The sequence below is a fragment of the Vombatus ursinus genome, unplaced genomic scaffold, assembly GCF_900497805.2.
Source record: "Vombatus ursinus unplaced genomic scaffold, bare-nosed wombat genome assembly UNPS02014791.1, whole genome shotgun sequence".
Lineage (NCBI taxonomy): Eukaryota > Metazoa > Chordata > Mammalia > Diprotodontia > Vombatidae > Vombatus > Vombatus ursinus.
Genome location: NW_020954569.1, coordinates 49,724,233 through 49,744,843, shown reverse-complemented (window position 1 = coordinate 49,744,843; position 20,611 = coordinate 49,724,233). Strand labels below are relative to the sequence as shown.

The following is a 20,611-nucleotide window of genomic DNA, read 5'->3' as shown; positions in this document are numbered from 1 at the left end:
ACTGCTCTTAGAAAATAGGCCATCCCTCCAGTGATGTGAGGCATAGATATGTTGTACATGTGAAAGATATAAAGGTTAAACACCAGCTTCTTCTTTCTTCACTCACTTATTGAGTAAAAAGCCAATGGGATCTGATATTGTAAGTTAAGTCTGGACATATGCTGCCATCTTGGGATCAAATCTATTCCCATCATCACCCAAATCCCCAGGTGAAAGGTGTTGCTAAGTGAGAATAGAAAGACACTATGTAGGCCTTTGATCAAAACACCCAAATCTCATCCTGCTGGGTTACTGCAAATGGGTAACAAACTGAGGTGCTAGAAACAGTCTTCCCTCAGACAAATGAGGAAAACAACAGAACCAAAGCTATAGTACTTGGCACCCACTGACCTGGAGAAAATGCACCTCTCTGAGGCTACCCCTAGAGCAAGATCACAGTAAGGCAACAACTTGTCATGAGAACAAGTTTGCTCTTCTAGCCTTGACTCAACTATGTTATTCTGAGTGGACGTGGTTTTCCAGATATCATCAATGCCACAAAAAAAGGAAAAAAGAATAAGCTAAAGCAATTATACTCTCAGACTTAATATCCCTCTATAGCATTGTGGAACAACCCCATACCAGGACATATCACCCCTACTCAATCCTCTGGTCTTTCTAAGGAGACCATAAGTAGAAGGTCCTGGATTCAAAAAGAATAATGAAATGCCTCTACTATTTTGTAGACTAAGAATTATTGTTATTATCATCAACAGTATTATCAGTGTTTATCCAGGACACTCAGCACAGTGCTTTACACACAGGACACGTTCAATAAATATTGGATAACTTGCCTCCTAATTGCTCTCCCCATTCCAATCCAACCTCCACAAACTGCTAAAAGTCCAAGTGTGACCAGGTCGGACTCCTCAATAAATTCTAGCAGCAACCTACTGCCTCTAGGTTCATATAGAAACACTTCTAGTTGACTTTCTTAAGTCCTGGACAACCTGTACCCAGCTGACCTTTGCAGCCTCATTATACATTACTCTCCTTCTCTCACTCTATGGTATAGCCAAACACACCTTTCTGCTCCTCACTTCTTGCCTCTCTCTCCTCTCCCATCTTCCATGCCTGAAATGTCCTCCCTCCTTAGTTCCATCTCTTAGAATCCCTCATCTTCCAAGTACTACTTTCTATGTATAACCCAACCTTATCTCCCTAGTTATTAGTGCCTTCCCATCCAAATTACCTTGCATTTTAAAAATATATTTACATATATACATATCGTCTCCTATACAACGTAAGCTCCTTGAGAGCAGGTACTATTTCATTTTTGTTTTGATATCCCCAAATATCCCCAAAGCACATAGTAGATACTTAATAAATGCTTGTTGATTGAATGATTATATAACTCTGAAGTTCAGTCCTGGGCATGTGAACTCTGGCCAAATTCTTCAATTTCTATTGTGTGCATCCTAATCAAATCCAGATCCTAAAAATGAGGTGCAGAGGTATAGTAAGAATATGATGCATCCTAAGATTTTACGCCTTAATCTTAGCCACACTCAGAGCGAGCCTGCTATCAGAGTATGATCAATTATTTCTTGCCATACACCTCAATCCCACACTACTGCCAACCCCTCTGAGAAGGAAGTATAATACAGGCCCAAAGGGCCCTAGGATGAAGCTTACTCTTGCTTTTCGGTTGCTGGTAGTATCTCATTCTACCTGTTGTCCTGAATCCTGGAGTCATGCTTCCATTGAATATCAAGGTCTGCTTGTCCTTTTGCACTTCAATGTTTGTCCTCTTGGCTCTAAGATGATTGATTTATTTCTAGCAATTGAAAATTTTGATTACTTCACTTCTATCTTGACCTCTTGGTTTCTAGACTTCAAGCCAGCCCTTTTTCACGGAGACCATAATTCCCTAGGTGCTACCTTAATCGCTAGACTCGTGGATGCTTGGCTTACTTCTGATTCCTAGCAACAATAGGAATCTTAACCATCTGTCTAAAAGGAATCAGGCCTGAACCTCTGCCCAGCCATCTCTAAAGACGTTGACTATTGCTATTTCTCAGAGAACTTTAATCTATGTAAGGAAATTAACAAAAGGAGCCCACTAAAAGACTCCCCGACCCGACCCCAGCTCTAAAATCTCAGGCAAATGCTTAATGCCCTTGTCAAATGCATAAATATGGTCACCAAGGACAAGGTCGCAAACTCACTTCCAAAACATTGCGAAGAAGAAGGACAAGAAAATTATGAATTGTTTCACCTCAGGAGAAAAAGTAGTACAGAGCAGTTGAAGAGAAAACAAGATTTAAACCTTAAGTAGATAAAAATTTCCTGGCAGAAGGAAAGTGTTGGCATAGTATCAAGATCTTTGCTGCTGGTGTCTTGTACTCAATGCCCAGATTCCTTTCTTAGCTTCTGACTCCTCTTGCTCAGAATGTTGGCCCGGCTTCTGAGTGCTCATAACCAGGCTGTATCCCTGGATTCCAGACTAGGTTGTCTGTTCTGACCTTCAAGAACTGTGTGGTCCTTTGATCCTGCCCTAATTCTCACCTACTGCTTGGCCCTGATCTTGGTACTCGTACATTTTCTCATTTCTGATGATCCACCTGGTTCCTAACCCAAAATGTTAGTCACCAGTTTGCTGTTCCTTCTCCGAACTGGACCCAATCTCATGCCTACACCCTCCTGCTAACCCTAGTCTTAGCTTAGATTCTCTGGCCTTGGCTCCTGAACCTATAACTCATTTTCACCTATATTCCTGACACTGATACAATCTCCATATAAAACTTCTAACAGACAAATGGGGATATGGAGACTAGTACAAGTGAAAAGACAGGGCTCTCAGAGCAGATTTTGGAGTCATTCCCACGAGGTGATAGCTAAGATTGTGTACGTGAGTGGGATTTCTGAAGGAAAGCATGGAAAGACAAAAAAAAAAGGCTAAAACAGAACTTGGGGTGAAACCCCAGTTAGGAACATGGGAAGCATCAGAAGAGATGGTGAAGGTATGGCTAAAAAGGAAGGAGAGCCAGAAAAGGAGAAGGAATTAGGAGGGGAGGTGTTAAAGAAAGGAGAGAGTAATTTAAGAAAAAAAAGGAGAGAGGCAATGAGCTTATGGGATTAATAATTATTAATTAGCACATAATGAGCACTAAATAAATGTTTTATTTCTCTATCTCATGTTTATTATTTAGATAGCCAGAAAGTTGAAATCAAAATCTTTGACTATCCGGCCTTTAAAATTCTAAGTATAATCAACCACTTTATGCAGATTTTCTCTATCAAGAAATGCCAGATCAAATGTGCTCTTTGCTCTCCCTTAGATGTCCGACCACCCCTCCCACTTGCCCTGTCTCTCCTTGAGCCCTTCTTTCTCCTGCTTTCCTTGATTGCCTTGAAGCCAAAAGCAACAGAAAAGCAAAAAGTGAAGAATGGTTAGAATTGGTTGAGAGGAACTCATCTGGAATGTTTCTTTTCCACTCAAAATTCTGACCCCAACTTTCAAATGCTGTTTGCTGTGCTGTCAGTCCAGGACCATGGTTGACAGTGAAAGGCAACTCCCTGGTAGCTAAGCTTCAATTTCAGGTCAGTGGCAAAGGTTGGTGGCCTGGAATTCTGGGAATTTTTCAGGAGACGAGACTATCTCATACTTAAAAATACCTCTATCCTATTTTTTTTCTTTGTCCTAGTGAATAGAGTTTACACATTCTTTGGGAGACACAGAATACATTCCTGGAAGAAAGAAGAAGTTGAGATTTTGGGTAGCTCTTAAATTATCCATTGCTAAAGACACGAAAGGCTTGGAAAACCTGTGGAAAAGATCACAAACATTTAATAAATGGTTGCTGATTAATTGGTGTGAGCTGACTACTGAAATGGGGAATAGACATTAAGGGGAGCAGAATGTACCAGATTTGTGAATTCTCTGCTATAGGAAATTCTTGGTAAGAAAATTCCCTCTGCGAGTGCACACTGGCATTTGCTCTGCAAATGCTCTGCAACTTTGAGCCTAAGAGAATTGCCTGTGGCATAAAGATGACCAAATGACTTGTTTAGGGTCAAACAGACAATATGTGGTAGAGGTTGGCACCATACTCACAATGCCAGGCTGCCTCTCTATGCAAGGCTATATCTTTAAAAAATAATATTCCATATTGAGGATAGAGACAGATGATTGAAATTTTGTGATGACTGGTTACTCTGTTCCAAACCTGAATCTTCAAAATTGACCAGGTTTAGGGAGATGATGCTGATAGCTTGGGAAGGAATTCCAACCAGCCAGACTTCTCAGAATCCCTAAATTTTCACAGTTGTCAGTAGCCAATTTCACTTCATTCAACCTAGCCCAACACATACCTGAAGGGAATCCCTTAAATGACATGTGACAAATACTCATCCAGTCTTTGCCTAAAAATTTCTAACTTCCTATCATTAGGAAGTTTTTTTTTCTCCTGACATCAAGCATAAATTTGCCTCCACAACATGTGCTTATTCATTCATTGCCCCTAGTTTTGCCTTCTGAAATCAAACAGAACAAGTTAATCCCCATTCTGCAGGACAGCCCTTCAAATAATTCAAGATATCATGTCATCTAGACACTGACAGAAGCCACCATCACCATGCTGACCCTCCTATCACACCTCGACAGCATTTTAGCTAGAAAGGCTAGAAATCTACCAAGTAGGGTTGAGAGAAGCATGGTACCAGTTTCTACTAGACTACCATCCTTTTAGTTTGACTGAAAATGTTGACAAGGAAAGGGAAAGGGGGCATAGGATCCTTCCATATAAGGAAACTGAGTGAGGGTTAGGGAGGCAAAGTAACTTGCCCAAGGTCAAACAACAAGTAAAGATCAGAGGCAGAATCTGAACACAGGTCCTTGGACTCTAGAGTCAGTGTCCTTTTAACAGTACTACACAAGACTTGGATCTATGTGGTAACCTCAAGGTACAAATAATAGAACTTTTTTGCTACTTACCAGAAAATGTAGGGAGCCAATGGAAATCTCATCCCATTTTTCTTCTTCAAAAGCCTTAGTTCCATGGATAACTATGTTGGCACGGAAACGTTGAATTAGCTCTCTCATTGGCAATGATTCTTTGGTTCCATTTTCATCACTGTCAATACACAGTTCCCCCCAGATTGGGAGTAAAGTATTAATTGTACCATCAATGTTTATTTAATGACACCTTACTTGTACTTGGAGCCTTGGGGGAAAATTGTTTACAAGACTTCATTACCAAGATTTTGGGGAACATATGTTAATCTATAAATGGAAGATGTTGGTGCACCTACACCTTATATTTAGACACAGAGTACATTCCTGATGGCTGAACAAGTTGTGGTGTGTGAATGTAATAGAATACTATTGTACTATAAGAAATGATGAGCAGGCAGACTTCAGAAAAACCTAGAGAGACTTGAATGGACTGATGCTGAATGAAGTGAGCAGAACCAGGAGAATGTTGTACAAAGTAACAAACACATTGTGTGATGACTAACATTGATAGAATTAGCCCTTCTCAGTAATGCAAGGATCTAAGACATCTCCAAAAGTCTCATGATGGAAAATGCTATCCACATCCAAAGAAAGAACTACGGAGTTTGAATGCATATTGAAGCATACTATTTTCTATTTTTTTCTTCTGTTTTGTTTTGTTTTCTGTTCTTGTGGATCCTCCTATTGTTTCTAATTTTTCCTTATAACATGACTAATGTGATAGTATATTTAATAGGATTATATATGTTTAGCCTATATCAGATTGCATGCCATCATGGGGAGGGAGACAGAGGGAGAAAAATTTAAAACTCAAAACCTTATGAAAGTGATTTTTGATATATTAAAATAAATTAATAAAAAAAAAGAGTACATTCCTGGAAGAGAGTAAAGAAGTTGAAATTTCGTGTAGCTCTTAAATTAGCCATTGTTAAAGAAATGAAAGGCTTGGGAAACCTGGGGAAAAGATCATATACACTTAATAAATGGGTTGTTAATTAACTGATGTGAGCTGACTACTGAAAAGAACTAATTCTCCAAAAATGAAACCGAAGAAAGCTTTTAAATAATAGTACTGAGCCCCAGTTGTCTAAATACATCCACATCACCTAAAACCATTTACCTTTAAGCCATCAAAATATCACCAGGAATTACAAAGTAGATCTCAGTGACTTATATTACCATGGAGAAAACCATCAAAAATCACCAGCATGACAAAAGTCTTGGTAGGGTATAGAATGAAGTTGGAATCAGCAACTATGTCTCATGAAGACAAGATGAATTTTCAGCAGCGTACAGTGAAAAAAAATCAGTGAACTGAGTGTCAGGAGGCCTGGGTCCTGCCTGGTTCTGCCACCTAATAGTTGTGAGTGGGTAACAGTGGTGCTTCTTTATTTCTAGAGAAATGTTAGAATTCTTTTCTCTCTCAAGAAGGAAAGTGATATCTTTTTTCCTCACCAAATGATTCAATAGCGTAGGGAAATATTACCATCTAGTGGTGCATTAGGATACTGCTACCAAAGACTTCTAAAGCCAGAGGTCAGAAGGTCAATTCCATAAGGCAGATTGCCTCAAAAGTTTCATAAGGTGATGGCCTTATTTATTTCCAAAGATGTGAAAATGTGAGACATCTTTAAAAATAGTTAGTGGAAAGTCCGGAAAGAATACAACACCAAAGAAAGTCAGTCACAGAATGTCAATGTAACCTAAGCTGCCTTTCACCAACCCAAAGGACAAGTACCATCAGGGAAGGGAAGAGGTAAACCAGATCCAATGCCGGCCCAGAACGCTCTGCAACACCGCTTGGAGGCTGTGAGCTTCACTAGTCATATGCGACTGGGTAATGTTCCTATAGCTAACAATCTCCCACCTCCTGGATCTCTCCCTATCCCTGTATTAATCAATTGAGTAACTCTTACCTTCCATTGACCTCAATCCTATCCTACTCAACCCACCTCCACTTATATCCTACTCCATCCCTTCCTACCCCTTCCACTGTGCACTCTGGAATTCCCTTAATTCTGGTTCTTTTTCTCTCACACTTCCTTCTATCGACTAGTCCTCACTGAATCCTGTCTCCACCGTGACACTCCACCCATGACCTCTCTGGCAGCTTCTCTCACACCCTGCCTCTCCCTGACCAACCTACATACACAGGGATCCTAGAAGAGTCTGAATACTCTTTGCTTCCCAATGAAGCTTCTACCCTCTCCCTTTGCTTCCATCACTCAGCAACCTCTCCTCCTTTGATGTTCAATCACAATTTTCTTCCCAATTGAAATTATGGTGGCAATTGTACACTGGTCCCCAGATCATTCTCCCTGCCTTGTCAAGGTGTTCAGGATCATGCTCACATTCTTCTTCTCTTTCCCAAATCCTTCTCTTACACTAGGGGACTTCAACATTCACACTGTGATAGTAACACTGATAAGCTCATCCCCTCTACCTAACCTCCCAATCCTTTAGCCTCCTTGAATCCCATGACCTACTCCTCACGTGCTGGATTTCTATATTGTCCACAAGTATTCCACTTCTCTAATTAAGAAATGTGATATTCTTCTATCTAGCCACAAAGTCCTATCATTCCATTTATCCCTATCCCTCACTCATCATTGTCCTCATTAAGACCTTCAGGGCCCCCTTAGGCCTTTTTCAAGACTCTATCCCTATTCTGAATTCATTTTTCTCCCTTTCCAATTTTGTAATTAGCCATTTCAACTCAAGCCAGCTATGTGGCTCAGTGGGTAGAGTTCTGGGCCTGGAGCCAAGAAAACCTGAGGTCAAATCCAGCCTCAGACACTTAATAGCTGTGCGACCCTGGGCAAGTCACTTAACCTGTTTGCCTTAATCCACTAGAAAAGAAAATGGCAAACTGCTCCTTTGCCAAGAAAATCCCATGGACATTATGGTCCATGGAGTCACAAAAGGTGGGACACAACTGAACAACTGAACAATTTCAAGTCAACAATATCCTCAGGGCAGCTAGGTGGTGCAGTGGATAGAGTACCAGCCCTGAAGTCAGGAGGACCCTAGTTCGAATCCGGCCTCAGACTAAACACTTGACACTTACTAGCTGTGTGATCCTGGGCAAGTCACTTGACCCCAATTGCCTAAAAAACAAAACAAAAAAAACCAATATCCTCTCAAATCCCTCACTCCTTTATCTTTCTTTTGTTCATCTTTTACCAAACCTCAGCCCTAGATTATTCCATCCATCTACCTTTTCTACTCCTGGGAGATGAAGCAAGTCCACAACTGTGCTGACCCAGTACATTAAAATTTCATGTTATTCAACTTCAATTAGACCCTCATTCCAGTGGATGGAGAGCCCAGCATGGAGTCAGAAAGATCCGAGTTCAAATCCTGCCTCAGACGCTTACTAGATGTGTGACCCTGGGCAAGTCACTTAATGGCTGTTTGCCCCAGTTTCCTCATCTGTAAAATGGAGATAATTACAGCACTTACCACCAAGGATTGTTTCAAAGATGAAACAAGATATTTGTAAAGCACTTAGGACAGTGCCTGGCACATAGTGCTATATACGAGTTATCTGCTGCACTAAATTATTCCTCACTAAATTATTCCCTATCTCATTCCTTTTGGAACTTATTTTAAACCTTTTGGAGTCTGCTATACATTCCTCCTCCTTCTCTCTCAGTTGAGCACCTTGCATCTTACTTTAATGAGATAATTGAGATTATTCCGTGTGAACCCTCCCATCTCCAATTCTCTTCATCTGAAAACTGCTCAACACCATCCCCTATCATATCTCAACCCTGATAATGGAGTAGCCCTTTTCCTTCCCAAGGCTAACCTCTCTGCATGTGCACTTGATTCCAAACCGTCTCATCTTCTCCAAATTTCCCCATTCTTGAAAATAAATTCCTATGTCCTACCATCCCCATCAAGCTCTCATTCTGTATCTCCCTTCCCTTTCTCGGTCAAAATCCTTGAAAGAAAATTTGCCTTTCCTGAACTCTCCACCGTTTGCCCTCCACCCTTAATGGCCTTGTATTTATCAACTTTATATTTATGCAGTATATAATTATATGTGTATTTGTTCCCCATTAGAATCTACACTCCTTGTGTTTGTTTTGTTCTTTGTACTTACATCCCCAGCATCAAGCACTCTGCCTGGTACATAACAAGTATTTAATAAATGCGTGTTGATTAGTTAAAGATTAAAAAATCACCTCCAATCCCATTATTGATAAAAAGTTCCCCCTATAACATCCCCAACCAGTGCTGAGGCATCCTTGGCTTGAAGACCTTTTGTGAGAGGGTGTCCAATACCATCTGAAGCAGCCACAAACTTCTGGATCATTCTGATGAGTAGGGAGATTTCCTTTACATTTGACTGAAAATGGCCTGTCTATAATTTCCAAACAGTGTTCCTCTGCAATCAAGTAATATAATCTCATGCCTTGTCCACTTGGTAGCCCTTTAATACTGGAAGACACGGCCCCTTCAATTTCTTTCTTCTTTAGGTCAAACACCTCCAATCCTTTCAAGTGATCTTCATGGGTTGTGAACTTGAGGCCTTGACTCTTCTAGTCATGCTCCTTTCATTGTTCTCTGGGTTATCAGTTTGATTCTGGAAAGCATGACATCCATGCTAGGCTGATTTACCCTGAGGAGTTTTAGGTCATTGTGTTCTACCTATGCTTTCTTTGAACCCTTTGAAGTTTGCTTTCCCAGTTCAGCCCAGGGCAGAACTACATTCTCAGAGCTGGCAAAGAATCAAGATCAAGAATCAAGATACCAGGTTTACTCAGTTGGCTATGCTGCCACACACGTGTCTTAAACTTTGCTTTTTAATTGAATACCTGACATGGTGCCTTGTACACAGTAGGCATTTGATATGTGTTGAATTGAAAATAATTGGATTAAGCTCCTTTCACTATTTCTAGCCTGTTCTTTTAAACTAAGATAAAGAGTAAAATTAAGTTATAACCAGCATTTGAAAAGATTTTGACAGACTAGAACATAAAACAGGAGCCTAATAATATTCAGCTTAATAGAGATAAATGTAAAGTCTTACACTTGTGTCTAAAAAGTCAACTTCACAAGTACAAGATGAGTAATTATAGCTAGACAACAATTCACCTGAGAAGGGCTTTAGTAGACTGTAAGATTTACACGAGTAAACAGTAGATATAGCTGCCCCAAAACCCTAAATTCTATGTGTAATTTTATCTGTTTTAAGAGAGATAATGTTTAGGGTTAGGGATGTGACAGTCTCAGCGTGCTATACCCTAGTTAAATCATAACTGAGGTATTAAATTTAGTCTGGACATCATATTTTAGGAAGGACATAGCAAGGCTATAGAATATCCAAAGGAGTGGGGCAGCTAGGTGGCACAGTGGGTAGCCCTGAAGTCAGGAGGACCTGAATTCAAATCCAGCCTCAGACACTTGACACTTACTAGCTGTGTGACCCTGGGCAAGTCACTTAACCCCATTGCCTAGCAAACAATAAAAATAAAAATAAAAATAAAATATACAAAGGAGAGCAACTAGGAAAGGATGATGAAGGGCATTAACATCATGTCTAATGATTAATAATAGTATCTTTAGTAGCTATCACTTAACAAGTTTAAAACACCTTTACGATATGAACAAACATTTCTCAAAATAAAAAATGTAAACAATTAACATTCTTATGAAGGATCCAAATTCCTAATTATAAGAGAAATGCTCATCAAAACAACCTTAAGGTTTCACCTCAGACCCAGTAAATTGGCAAAGATGACAACAAATGGGAATAGTGAATACTGAAGGGGATGCAGAAAGATGGGTACATTAATTGCAGGTGGAGCTGTGACTTAATATAGCCATTACGGAAAGCAAGGAAATCGATTAAAATGTCTATACCCTTTGATTCAGAGATTCCATTGTTAAGCATAAACCCAAAGGAGGTCAATGACAAGTCATCAAAATATTTATCTATGCCACAAAGTTTATAGTAATGCTTTGTAGCTGCATTCCTGCATTCCTAATGCAACTAGGCCATAGAATCACAGATTAGCAGCTGAAAGTGAGCTTAGAGATCCTCTAGTCAACTACAACCCCCTCATTTTACCAATGAGAAAACTGAGGCTCAGAAAAAGAAAGAGACTTGATCAAATTGTAGCTAATTAAGAAGTAGAACCAGGATTTACACCCTGGTTCTCTGGTTCCAAATCCTGAAAGCCTTTCCTGATCTCCCCTATTATTAATGATTACCTCAGACATTACATCCATTCTGCTTTACACCTGTCAAATCTACTTACAATTTAAAACTGTGTGTTATATGTCTATCTAATCCTCTCACAATACTGTAAGCTCTTTTGGAGAAGGAACCTTATCTTATCCAACCTTTAAATCTCCCCTACCTCCAGCAACTAATACAGTGTCCTACATTCTGTACAGGCTTAAAAATTCAATTTGTTGAATTTAATTGGATTTGGTTTCTTATTCATCATGGATCTTCAGTTCCTACAGGTGATCCAGTCCCTTCCCCCATTGTTGGGAGGACTAAGGACTCATCTGAAACACCTATACCCTGCCCTGCTTCTATCCTAAACATATAAATAGATAAGAAGGTTTCTTCACAGAGCCAGTCTCAAGTATGGCCATGAATTATATTTTAAGTTTGCTTTTTGACCCCATGAATCTTATAGGGTATAGATCTTGGAAAAGGAGAAACCTGCTAAGAATTTTATAGCCCATGAGAGGAAATGCCACCCATGTGCCAATCCCTACAAGACATTCATCTAAGGTGTTAGCACTTACATCAGAAGGAATGTGGTAGTAGCCTGAAACCAGAGACCCCCACAGGTCTGGAGGAACATGTTCTACCTGGAAAAGCTCCAAGAACCCATACTTCATCACGTATGTTCCTCCACTCCCAACCACGATCAAGCACAAACCGACACCCAGAATTTCATCACAATAAATTTGGCTTTTGATATGCACTTTTTATGAGACGCGAGGGCTGTCTTTCATTTCTCCGCTGTGGCCATAAAGTCACCTCCTTAGAGGACACCTACTGCTAAGTGATTGGGAAAACAACACACTCTTGAGCTGCCAATTCACTAGCACAATGCTTTGCACATGATAAGCATTTAATAAATATTTGTTGAGCACCAATAAGGGTGAGTCACATTTTGAAAGAAACAAGAGGATCACCCCAGAGAGCAGCAGAAGCTGCTAGGAAACAATTGTCTACAAAATATCCGTCATTTGCCAACCGCTTACGGAGCTCTGGCTCTTCTTAAGGGAGTATTTCTTACCTTGCATTTAACAGCTGATGAAGCTCCAAAACACTAGCTCTATTTATCAGGAGATACTGCGCTTCGTTTACCAAAGAAAGGGGGGCTCTTGTGGCATGAGGTGGATCTAAAAAGAAACAATTCAGCATTTTAATGTCATAGTTAGAAGCAAAAATATGCTGTGTCTTGTTTAGTAAAATATAGTCCTTCCCACAAGGTGCGCTTTAAAAATTTTTGAAAAGGAAGCCCATTTCCCATTAATTTGCGTTCAAAAAATTAGAGAAGCATTCTGAGAGAAAAAAGTTGGGAGGCCTAGTCATAATGATCGTATGAAAATTCCCCTTAAAATGAATGAAACCCACACATTGAAGGGCAAAACAATTATGATGATAAAATAATATGATTTCATCATTAAAAGTATGTCCAAAATACTAACAATCAATACGATACTATACTGAAATTTTGCCGCCAAATAAAATCTTCCCAAGGGGAAAATAAACCACAGAACCAGAAATTCCAACCGTCTCCTCTCTGCGTTTCACATTGTGTTCTTACCACAGAAGTAACAGTGCCTTAGGGCTGGTCTTAGATCAACTTAACCCTCTACTTTGTAACGATGGTGATTCTTTACTTCCCCCTCCCCCACTTTTCCAATCGGTTGAATTTGCTGGTGTCTTTCCAAATACCTTTGCCCAGTCACACTCACTTTGTGTGACCCCTTATAAAGTTTAGACTTAGTTTGAATACCCCTTATGAAGCTCACAAAAGGAAGACTCAGCATTTCTAAACATGCTTTGCAATGGAGGGTCATGGTAATGTGTTTTGGGATAGGCGAGTTTATGGCCAATAGTAACAATAATTCACACTTACATAGCCCTTGGAGATTTCTGAAATGCTTTCCTTTATGAGGGATATTGGTGCATATGCTGCTATCCCCATTTTTTGAAGCTGGCTCGGAGAGATTAAATGATTTGCCTGAGATGCCACAGGTCGTATTAGAGGCCAGGATTCAAATCCAAGGAGCTCCTTTCATTAACATACATGAGGCTGTGAACATGGTGCAGTGGAAAGAGCTCCTGCACTGGAGTCAGGATAGACCTGAGTTCAAATCCAGCCTCAGACACTTAGTAGTTGTGTGACACCCCCCCCCCCCACGCCTGCAAGTCACTTAATCCTGTTTGCCTCAATGTCGTCATCTGTAAAATGAACTGGAGAAGGAAATAGTGAACCACTCCAGTATCTTTGCCAAGAAAACGCCAAATGGGGTCACAGAAGAGTCAGACATGACTGAAACAACTCAACAACAACAAAAATAAATCATTTGCAAATTATTTAGATTATATTGCAGTCACTTCTGTTTGCAGAGCAATCTGGTGCAGTGCTGGGGACTTCAGTGGGTGTCCTTGACTGATCAAAACAGGCTTTATTATAACCACAAAGGGCTGACCATCACTGGGCATTGGCTGGTTGCCACGGTTCAGCTGTGGTCCATCTAAAGAAGTTGCACAGATCAGTTGGGAGCAGAGACAGCTGTAAGATGGTAGGCATGAATTAGTGTCATGTGACTCCCAAATTCAGAAACTTCATGACACCCTAAAGTGAACTGGGGGCTTGATTTATGAATTCCTTAAGATCAGTTGTATAGTCAACCAAATTTCAGTTATGTAAAGTATGTTTATATAAAAATATATTATATTTCTTTGTAGTAGTAGTAGTAGTATAATAGAGCTAGAGCTGAAAGGAACGTTGGACTCATCTAGTCCAACAACCTTCCTTTTGTTGTTGTTCGGTAGTTTCAGTCGTGTCTGACTTTGTGACTCTTCTTTGGGCTTTTCTTGGCAAAGATACTAGAGTGGTTTGCCATTTCCTTCTCCAGCTCATTTTACATATGAGGAAACTGAGGCAAACAAGGTCAAGTTACTTACCCAGGATCACACAGATAGTAAGTGTCTGAGACCAGATTTGAACTCAGGATGAGTCTTCCTGACTCCAGGCCCAGCACTTTATCCACCATACCACCTAGCTGCCCTAACCCCCCTTTTACAAATAAGGAAATGATGGTCCAGAGAAATTAAACAACTTCTCTTACATTACACGGGTAGTAAAAGGGCAAAGCCAGGATTTGAACTTGGGTCCTGTAACTTCCAATTCATGGCTATATCCAATGGATCACAATGCCTCCCCTCTAAGTCTATGCTTCATCATAGATACCTTGGGTTCTGGAATACTGTACCAACAGAGCTACAGCTCTGGCAGCTTCTACCCAGCTGGAAATGCTTTAAATATGGCCTGAAGACAAAAGGAAGTTGAACTTGAATAGAAGGTGATTTACAGGTCCTCCTTGAAGAGGCAAATAAAAGAGTTGGTGCGGTTGTTTTCATCATGAATCAAAACACAAAAATAAAGATTTCATGGGAAATTTGATCCTTTTATCTTACAGTGCTCATGATAAATAATTGCCAAAAAGAAAATGACTATAAAAAATAAACTTATGCAACAGCATCTTTTGGAGAAGATGAAAAAGTAGAGAAATTCTATGATTCTGATAATATTATCCAACTAAATCAACACAATGAATACACACTTGGTATGAAGTCACTCTGTGATTTCACTGCAAAGTTGGAAATCAAAGAAAAACAGCAAAGAATATGTTAGAAAACATAGACTTGGGGCAGCTAGGTGGCGCAGTGGATAGAGCACCGGCCCTGAAGTCAGGAGGACCTGAGTTCAAATCAGGCTTCAGACCAAACACTTGACACTTACTAGTTGTGTGACCCTGGACAAGTCACTTAACCCTAATTGCCTAAAAGGAAAAAAAATGTAAAAAAACAAAAAAACAAAAAACATAGACTCAAAGATCTAGAATTGGAAAAGAGCTCAGACCCATCTGATTCCACTCCCTCATTTTATATATGAGGAAACCAAGGCCCAGAAAGGTTAAATGACTTACCTATTGTCCCACAGTTAGTAAGTATCAGAATCAGCATATGAATCTAAGTTCTCTGACTCCAGAACCAATATTCTTCAAGGAAACAAATGGTTACCAATGTGGGAATAATTTCTAAATTATTGTTTATTATTTATGAGCCATAAATTAATATATTATAATAATTAATTGTTAATTATTCATCAGTCCTTGGTGTATAGCCAGACCATCAATTTGTTGGAGCAAAGATCAATTTCAAATTGTATAATTAAATAAAATTCAGAGGATAGGTCATTTCGTTAAGACAACTCCGCAGCTGTAAAATGAGAGGTCTGGCCTCAATGGTGCCTCTAAGATCCTATCCACCTCTAAATCTATCATCTTATGATCCTTGCTTAGAGAGCTATGGCAAATAGTGGTTGCTGGTTTAGAATGTAAATTTAATTAACTCTTAAGGAAGAGGATAGTAAAAGGGTATGAGCTATACTACTTCATTAAACATCAAGAAGCAAGAGGGAGAAAAAGCAGGTTTATGAAAAGCTTGCACTTACAGATAAAACTGGAAAGAGGGTAACAGAGAAAAATGGAAAATACATGCTATGATTTCTATAGCAAATTCTTTTCTTTATCAATGACAGTGGAACCACCCCATTTCAATGACCAACATAGCCCTAGTATGCCACATGAAGAAGCAGCAGAAATGATACTAAAGAAAGAAAAAGGTAGAAATAGCAAGGACTATATCAAATATAGACAGAGGAGGTCTACATTGAAGGTAACATGATTTTGAGGGACTGAAATTCAAGATATACTAAAGAAGGGAATTAAATACTTGGGGAAAAGCATTATTAATACCCCCCAAAAAGTAACAGAGAAAATACTGATAACTGACTCATGTGACTACTTTCTGATCTCTCCACAATCTTCATAAAACATCCTCATTTATATTAAAGGCATCCTTGATGAAAACATAAGAGGAGGAAAGAAGCAAGTTTTTACAAATGCTCTTCTACAGTGTATCACATCTTTACAGTCACATAATTGACACAAGGTGTAAACAATAAAAGATGCTACTGGATTTACTGTTTATTAACTGCAAAAAAGTGTTCAATTCTGTGGAATAAAATGATGCCTCACCTCCCAAGTTCTCACCCAACAAGGTGTCTCGATAGGTAAAATCACATAAGACTCCTTGAAAAATGTCACAACGAGCTTGTTTGATGACCACACACACTTATTAATGCCAAGTGAATTATAAAACAAGAAGACATGGTTTTCACAAGTGTTTTCCACTTTTATCAAGGACATCCAGTACAAAGAGCAAATTTGAAGATGAAGTCCCTCTGGATGTTCCCACTTGTGCATTGCACGATTTTCATCCATTTCATCCAGTCCCAGATTATAGAACTTCCATAATGACTCAAAAAATGACTCAATTATAGATGCAGAGGGGAAAAATGAAAATTGTAGATGATGAAAATTATCTATTGTCCTGATTGTGAAATGTAACTAGATGAACAACCTTTACAACTAGTCTAACAGCACATGTATCTTGTGACAGTCATTAAAAGTGGACAATGAACTGGGCCCCAGATTGATTATGAGGAGAATGGCCTTGCTTGTCTTTGGAAAAATCTCATCATGCCTTTAATAGCCCAAAGACAATCCAGCCTGCTCTTCTCCTACTGCTCAGTTCTGGATCCAACTTATTGTCCATCCTCAGTGTGTCTCTCCAAATTATATGTACTAATGGACCATCTCCATAAGTTGTCCATATCACTGCAAATCATAGTCTGAACAACAGGCAATCTTCATCAAATGAGTTTAATCAAATGAAATGGTAATCTTAAAGTACTTAGTACAGTGCCTTGCACATAGTAAATGCTATAAAAACATTAGTTATTATTATTAATCCACCTCTTTTCCCATTAGACCAACCTCTTTAAAGCGATTATGCACATATTTTAGGAAGATTTACACTGTTCTGTACAATCAATACATCATCTCCTACCAAGAACATTTGGAAAACCTCACCATCTAGAGGGACTCTCTTCTCAACTTCGGCTCTGCCCTTGATTTCCTCCATGACAGTAGCAAACATCTAGGAAGGCTGTATGTTTCCTTGCTTGACATTAATAGTCAGATGGTTGAACAAAGTTACCTCTGTGACCTCTGTCAGAGAATCATTTATGATATTGACATATGCATGAGAGATCTATTATTGGACAAGAGTCTTTAAGGTTGCATTTGGTTTTACAAAATCAGTCTTTTTTTTTTTTTTTACAGTTAAACACAGTGGCATCTTTTGGTCTCTATGTCTTTCAGTCAGTTGTGTAATGGTAAAGATGTGATCTGCTATGGGATATTGCTTTCAAAGGCTTGACTATTTTACAAGGCCTCATACATGTGTAGATTATTCTCGTTGACATTTATATAAATTGGAAAGTGAGCTATGAACTGGAAGTGATTAGTGTTCTTTCAGTTGCTTCCTTGGGGCTGATAAAGAGCTGTTACTTTTAGTATCTTCCCTTCCTTCAGATACCACAATGCCTTCTTAATTTTGTTGGCTCTAGAACAAATCTCTTCTGCCTAGCTGTTTTTCCCCATCTTTGTTTTGCTGTCTTTTGTCATTTCCATTTTCTCCACAAACAGGTCCAGAGTTGTGAGTTTGAGTCCAAATGGGACGGTTCCACTATCCTTGGTGATGAAAAAATTTTGTAGAAAAATATTTGCATTTCCATTTTTCACATTTGTTCCCCTCCTTCCCTTTTCATCCTTAAATTCCTTCAAATTGACTTCTCTTATTTGGGTCTTGTGACAAGCTTTCTTTAAACTTGTTTTTTCTCTCAGTGTTTCTTACTGTTTTATGAGGTGATTCTGCTCATAATTTTCTACTATACTTCTCCATAAAATTTTACAAATGAGTTTATATTTTAAACTGGGGTTGCCCTGGGCTGTTCTATTTCTGTGCTTTAAGAAGAACAAGTATTTACTAACCAATGAGTCTTTTATGTTTTTCTTTTAAGTTCTTGTTATAGCAATTGGTTTAAATCAGTTAAACTATTATATAAAATTGCTATCATCCATGTCAATGTACTTTCCTATAACCATTTTCCACTTTAGATATCAAGAACTTGTTTGAATATGTCAGATTGGAGTTGTTTCAATTGTATGCCATATCTTTTTCTCATTATCCTTTTTTCTGCTGGTTTTACATCTGTTTTAATATTTGCCCTAAAAAGCTGATGGTTTCACCATACACATCACTACCACAATAGTACCAAGTCATTTGCTGTATGTCAAAATACTTTCAGTTTCTTTTTTTTATTATTACTTGGTGTTCACCGTATCTAGGACTTGCCAATCAATTCTCTAAGAAAATGTTGATAATTTATAGACAAAATTTCTGTGTAGTCTACAAACCTAGGTCCTACTCCTGATCATATTTTTGCCATTTTTGCATGAGTTACCAACTATCATAGCCTATGTTCATGCAATTTTTGAGAGTCTTTGAATGATTTCTTTATAGATTTTGTCTATCTCAGCACAGATATTGGTACATGAGATGCAGTTATTTTCAAGGTGGTCTTTTTGCAAATAATGATCATGAGTCCTATAATTCAATATAAGCACAGGCCTCCATGAAATGATGTTTCTTTTTTCCTTTTGGATCCATTATAAAAATCAAAATTTTTAGCATCTTTTATAAAAATAAATATTAAGAAAGCATAATGTTTGGCACCATTATTAGTGAATTGAATGAATACATAAATGAAATTTCTTAATAAGCCAACATTATGGGTGAGATTAGACTCTTGGGCATTTAGTTATTGTAAATCAATGTACCAGAGCCTGATAGCTCCATTGTATACTGATACTTATGTCAACACTTAAAGAAGCTATGATGTCATGACTATACCTTTCTCTCTACCAATTAAGATTGAAACACTTCTATGCTTTAGTAGATGGTCCTCATGAATTACAAAAGCTAAAAAAAAAAAAAATCTATCACCTGCTGCCATGTTTCTGGCGGTAAATCTCTTGAAACATAACTAGGCTAGTGCTCAAATGATGAACACACAAGACAGCCCACCACGAAGGCCAGCCTTCCTGGTCTCTTAAGAATTTAAGAACCAAGGTCACTTCCATATCACGTTGAAGCATAGGAGGAAGACTTTAGGGTAAGAAGGTCACTGTACAAGGAATAATGCCTTATATTTAAATGATAGTTTTTGTTTTTAAAGAGGCTTCCCTTATACTGTCACCTTTGAACCTCCAATACTATCCATTTACAGATGAAGAAACTAAAACTGCAACACAGTAAAATTAAGCTATTTGCCAAGGGGCTGAGGCAAGATTAGAACCGATGTCTTCTCACAGTAGCCTAATGCTTGATAATTTATTAGGTGCATTACATCAAAAACTTATGTAAGCTCCATATAAGGCTGAGACCTGAACCTCTGAAGAGAGGAGTTGAGGTCAACCCTTGAAACCCTCTCAAATATACTATCTACACATCCACTGACCAATAATACGTCACCTTGCCTGGAATAGGGTCAGTAATTTCTCCTTTCTAATGTGAAAGATGGCACAGTCTCAGTTTTATGCATAAGAATATGTCTTCTCATAAATTAAGTCTACATGTAATAACTGATGTGCACAAGGGCCAACATACTAGATGAGCCTAGATCCCAATTTTCCCAGCGCCAAGTTAAGTTGATTTACCTTTTCTATGTTTATTTGCACTTCTTTTGAAATTTGAACTCTGTTTGATCAAACGACAATGACGACCAAAAAATTTTGACAACCATTCTGAAACTTTTTCTCCACAATCATACGTATTTACCCTAGAAAGAAAAAGACACAGACTGTTAGTCTTTCTTTAAACAATAATCTATTATCGCTCCCAATTTTCTTTTAATTTTCAAATCCAAGGACAACAAAATCTTGCTTAATCAACACTCAGGTTAAGTGGAATCTCTAAGCAATACTCAAAAACAAATGAGGTGGTGAGGAGGGGAAAGAACGAAGGTTTTTAAAGGCAGAGGGAATTGACAGTTTTGATAAGATACTTAAAAGCTGCTGCCTGTGTGAACTCTTCAAGGGGAGAATAAAGCTTTAAAAATCATTTTGAAAAGAATTATATATGTAATTATAGCCATCAAGAACCACAAAGCTTAGAATTTCACACTTTATAAGACTTACAGCCTGCTTTTTGAAAAAGCCCTAAGGTCATAGTTTTGACTTGTTTCTTGATCTGTTTTTTTTTTCCTTGAGGAGACACAAGGAAGTCTGAAAAATAGGTAAACATTGCCAGGTTTTGTTATACAATGTGCTAAATGTGATTTAAGAGGTACAAACACAGGTGCTCTTAAAATCCTCTTTACTTCTTTTTCTACTAAGGAAAAAAAAATACCTAACATCTTGCTCTGGAAGGTG

At 38.6% G+C, this 20,611-nt stretch overlaps 1 protein-coding gene across 4 annotated transcripts in view; it reads right to left on the bottom strand.

The window, feature by feature from the left end:
- Nucleotides 1-20,611, bottom strand: part of MOCOS (molybdenum cofactor sulfurase) — a 100,863-nt gene that overhangs the window by 23,830 nt on the left and 56,422 nt on the right. For all 4 annotated transcript variants that reach the window (XM_027868897.1, XM_027868898.1, XM_027868900.1 and 1 more), the window contains 3 exons: nucleotides 19,898-20,019; nucleotides 12,268-12,373; nucleotides 4,976-5,114 (listed from right to left, as the gene is read on the bottom strand). In XM_027868897.1, coding sequence (XP_027724698.1) covers nucleotides 4,976-5,114; nucleotides 12,268-12,373; nucleotides 19,898-20,019 — 367 coding nt within the window. The remainder of the gene's footprint in view (nucleotides 1-4,975; nucleotides 5,115-12,267; nucleotides 12,374-19,897; nucleotides 20,020-20,611) is intronic.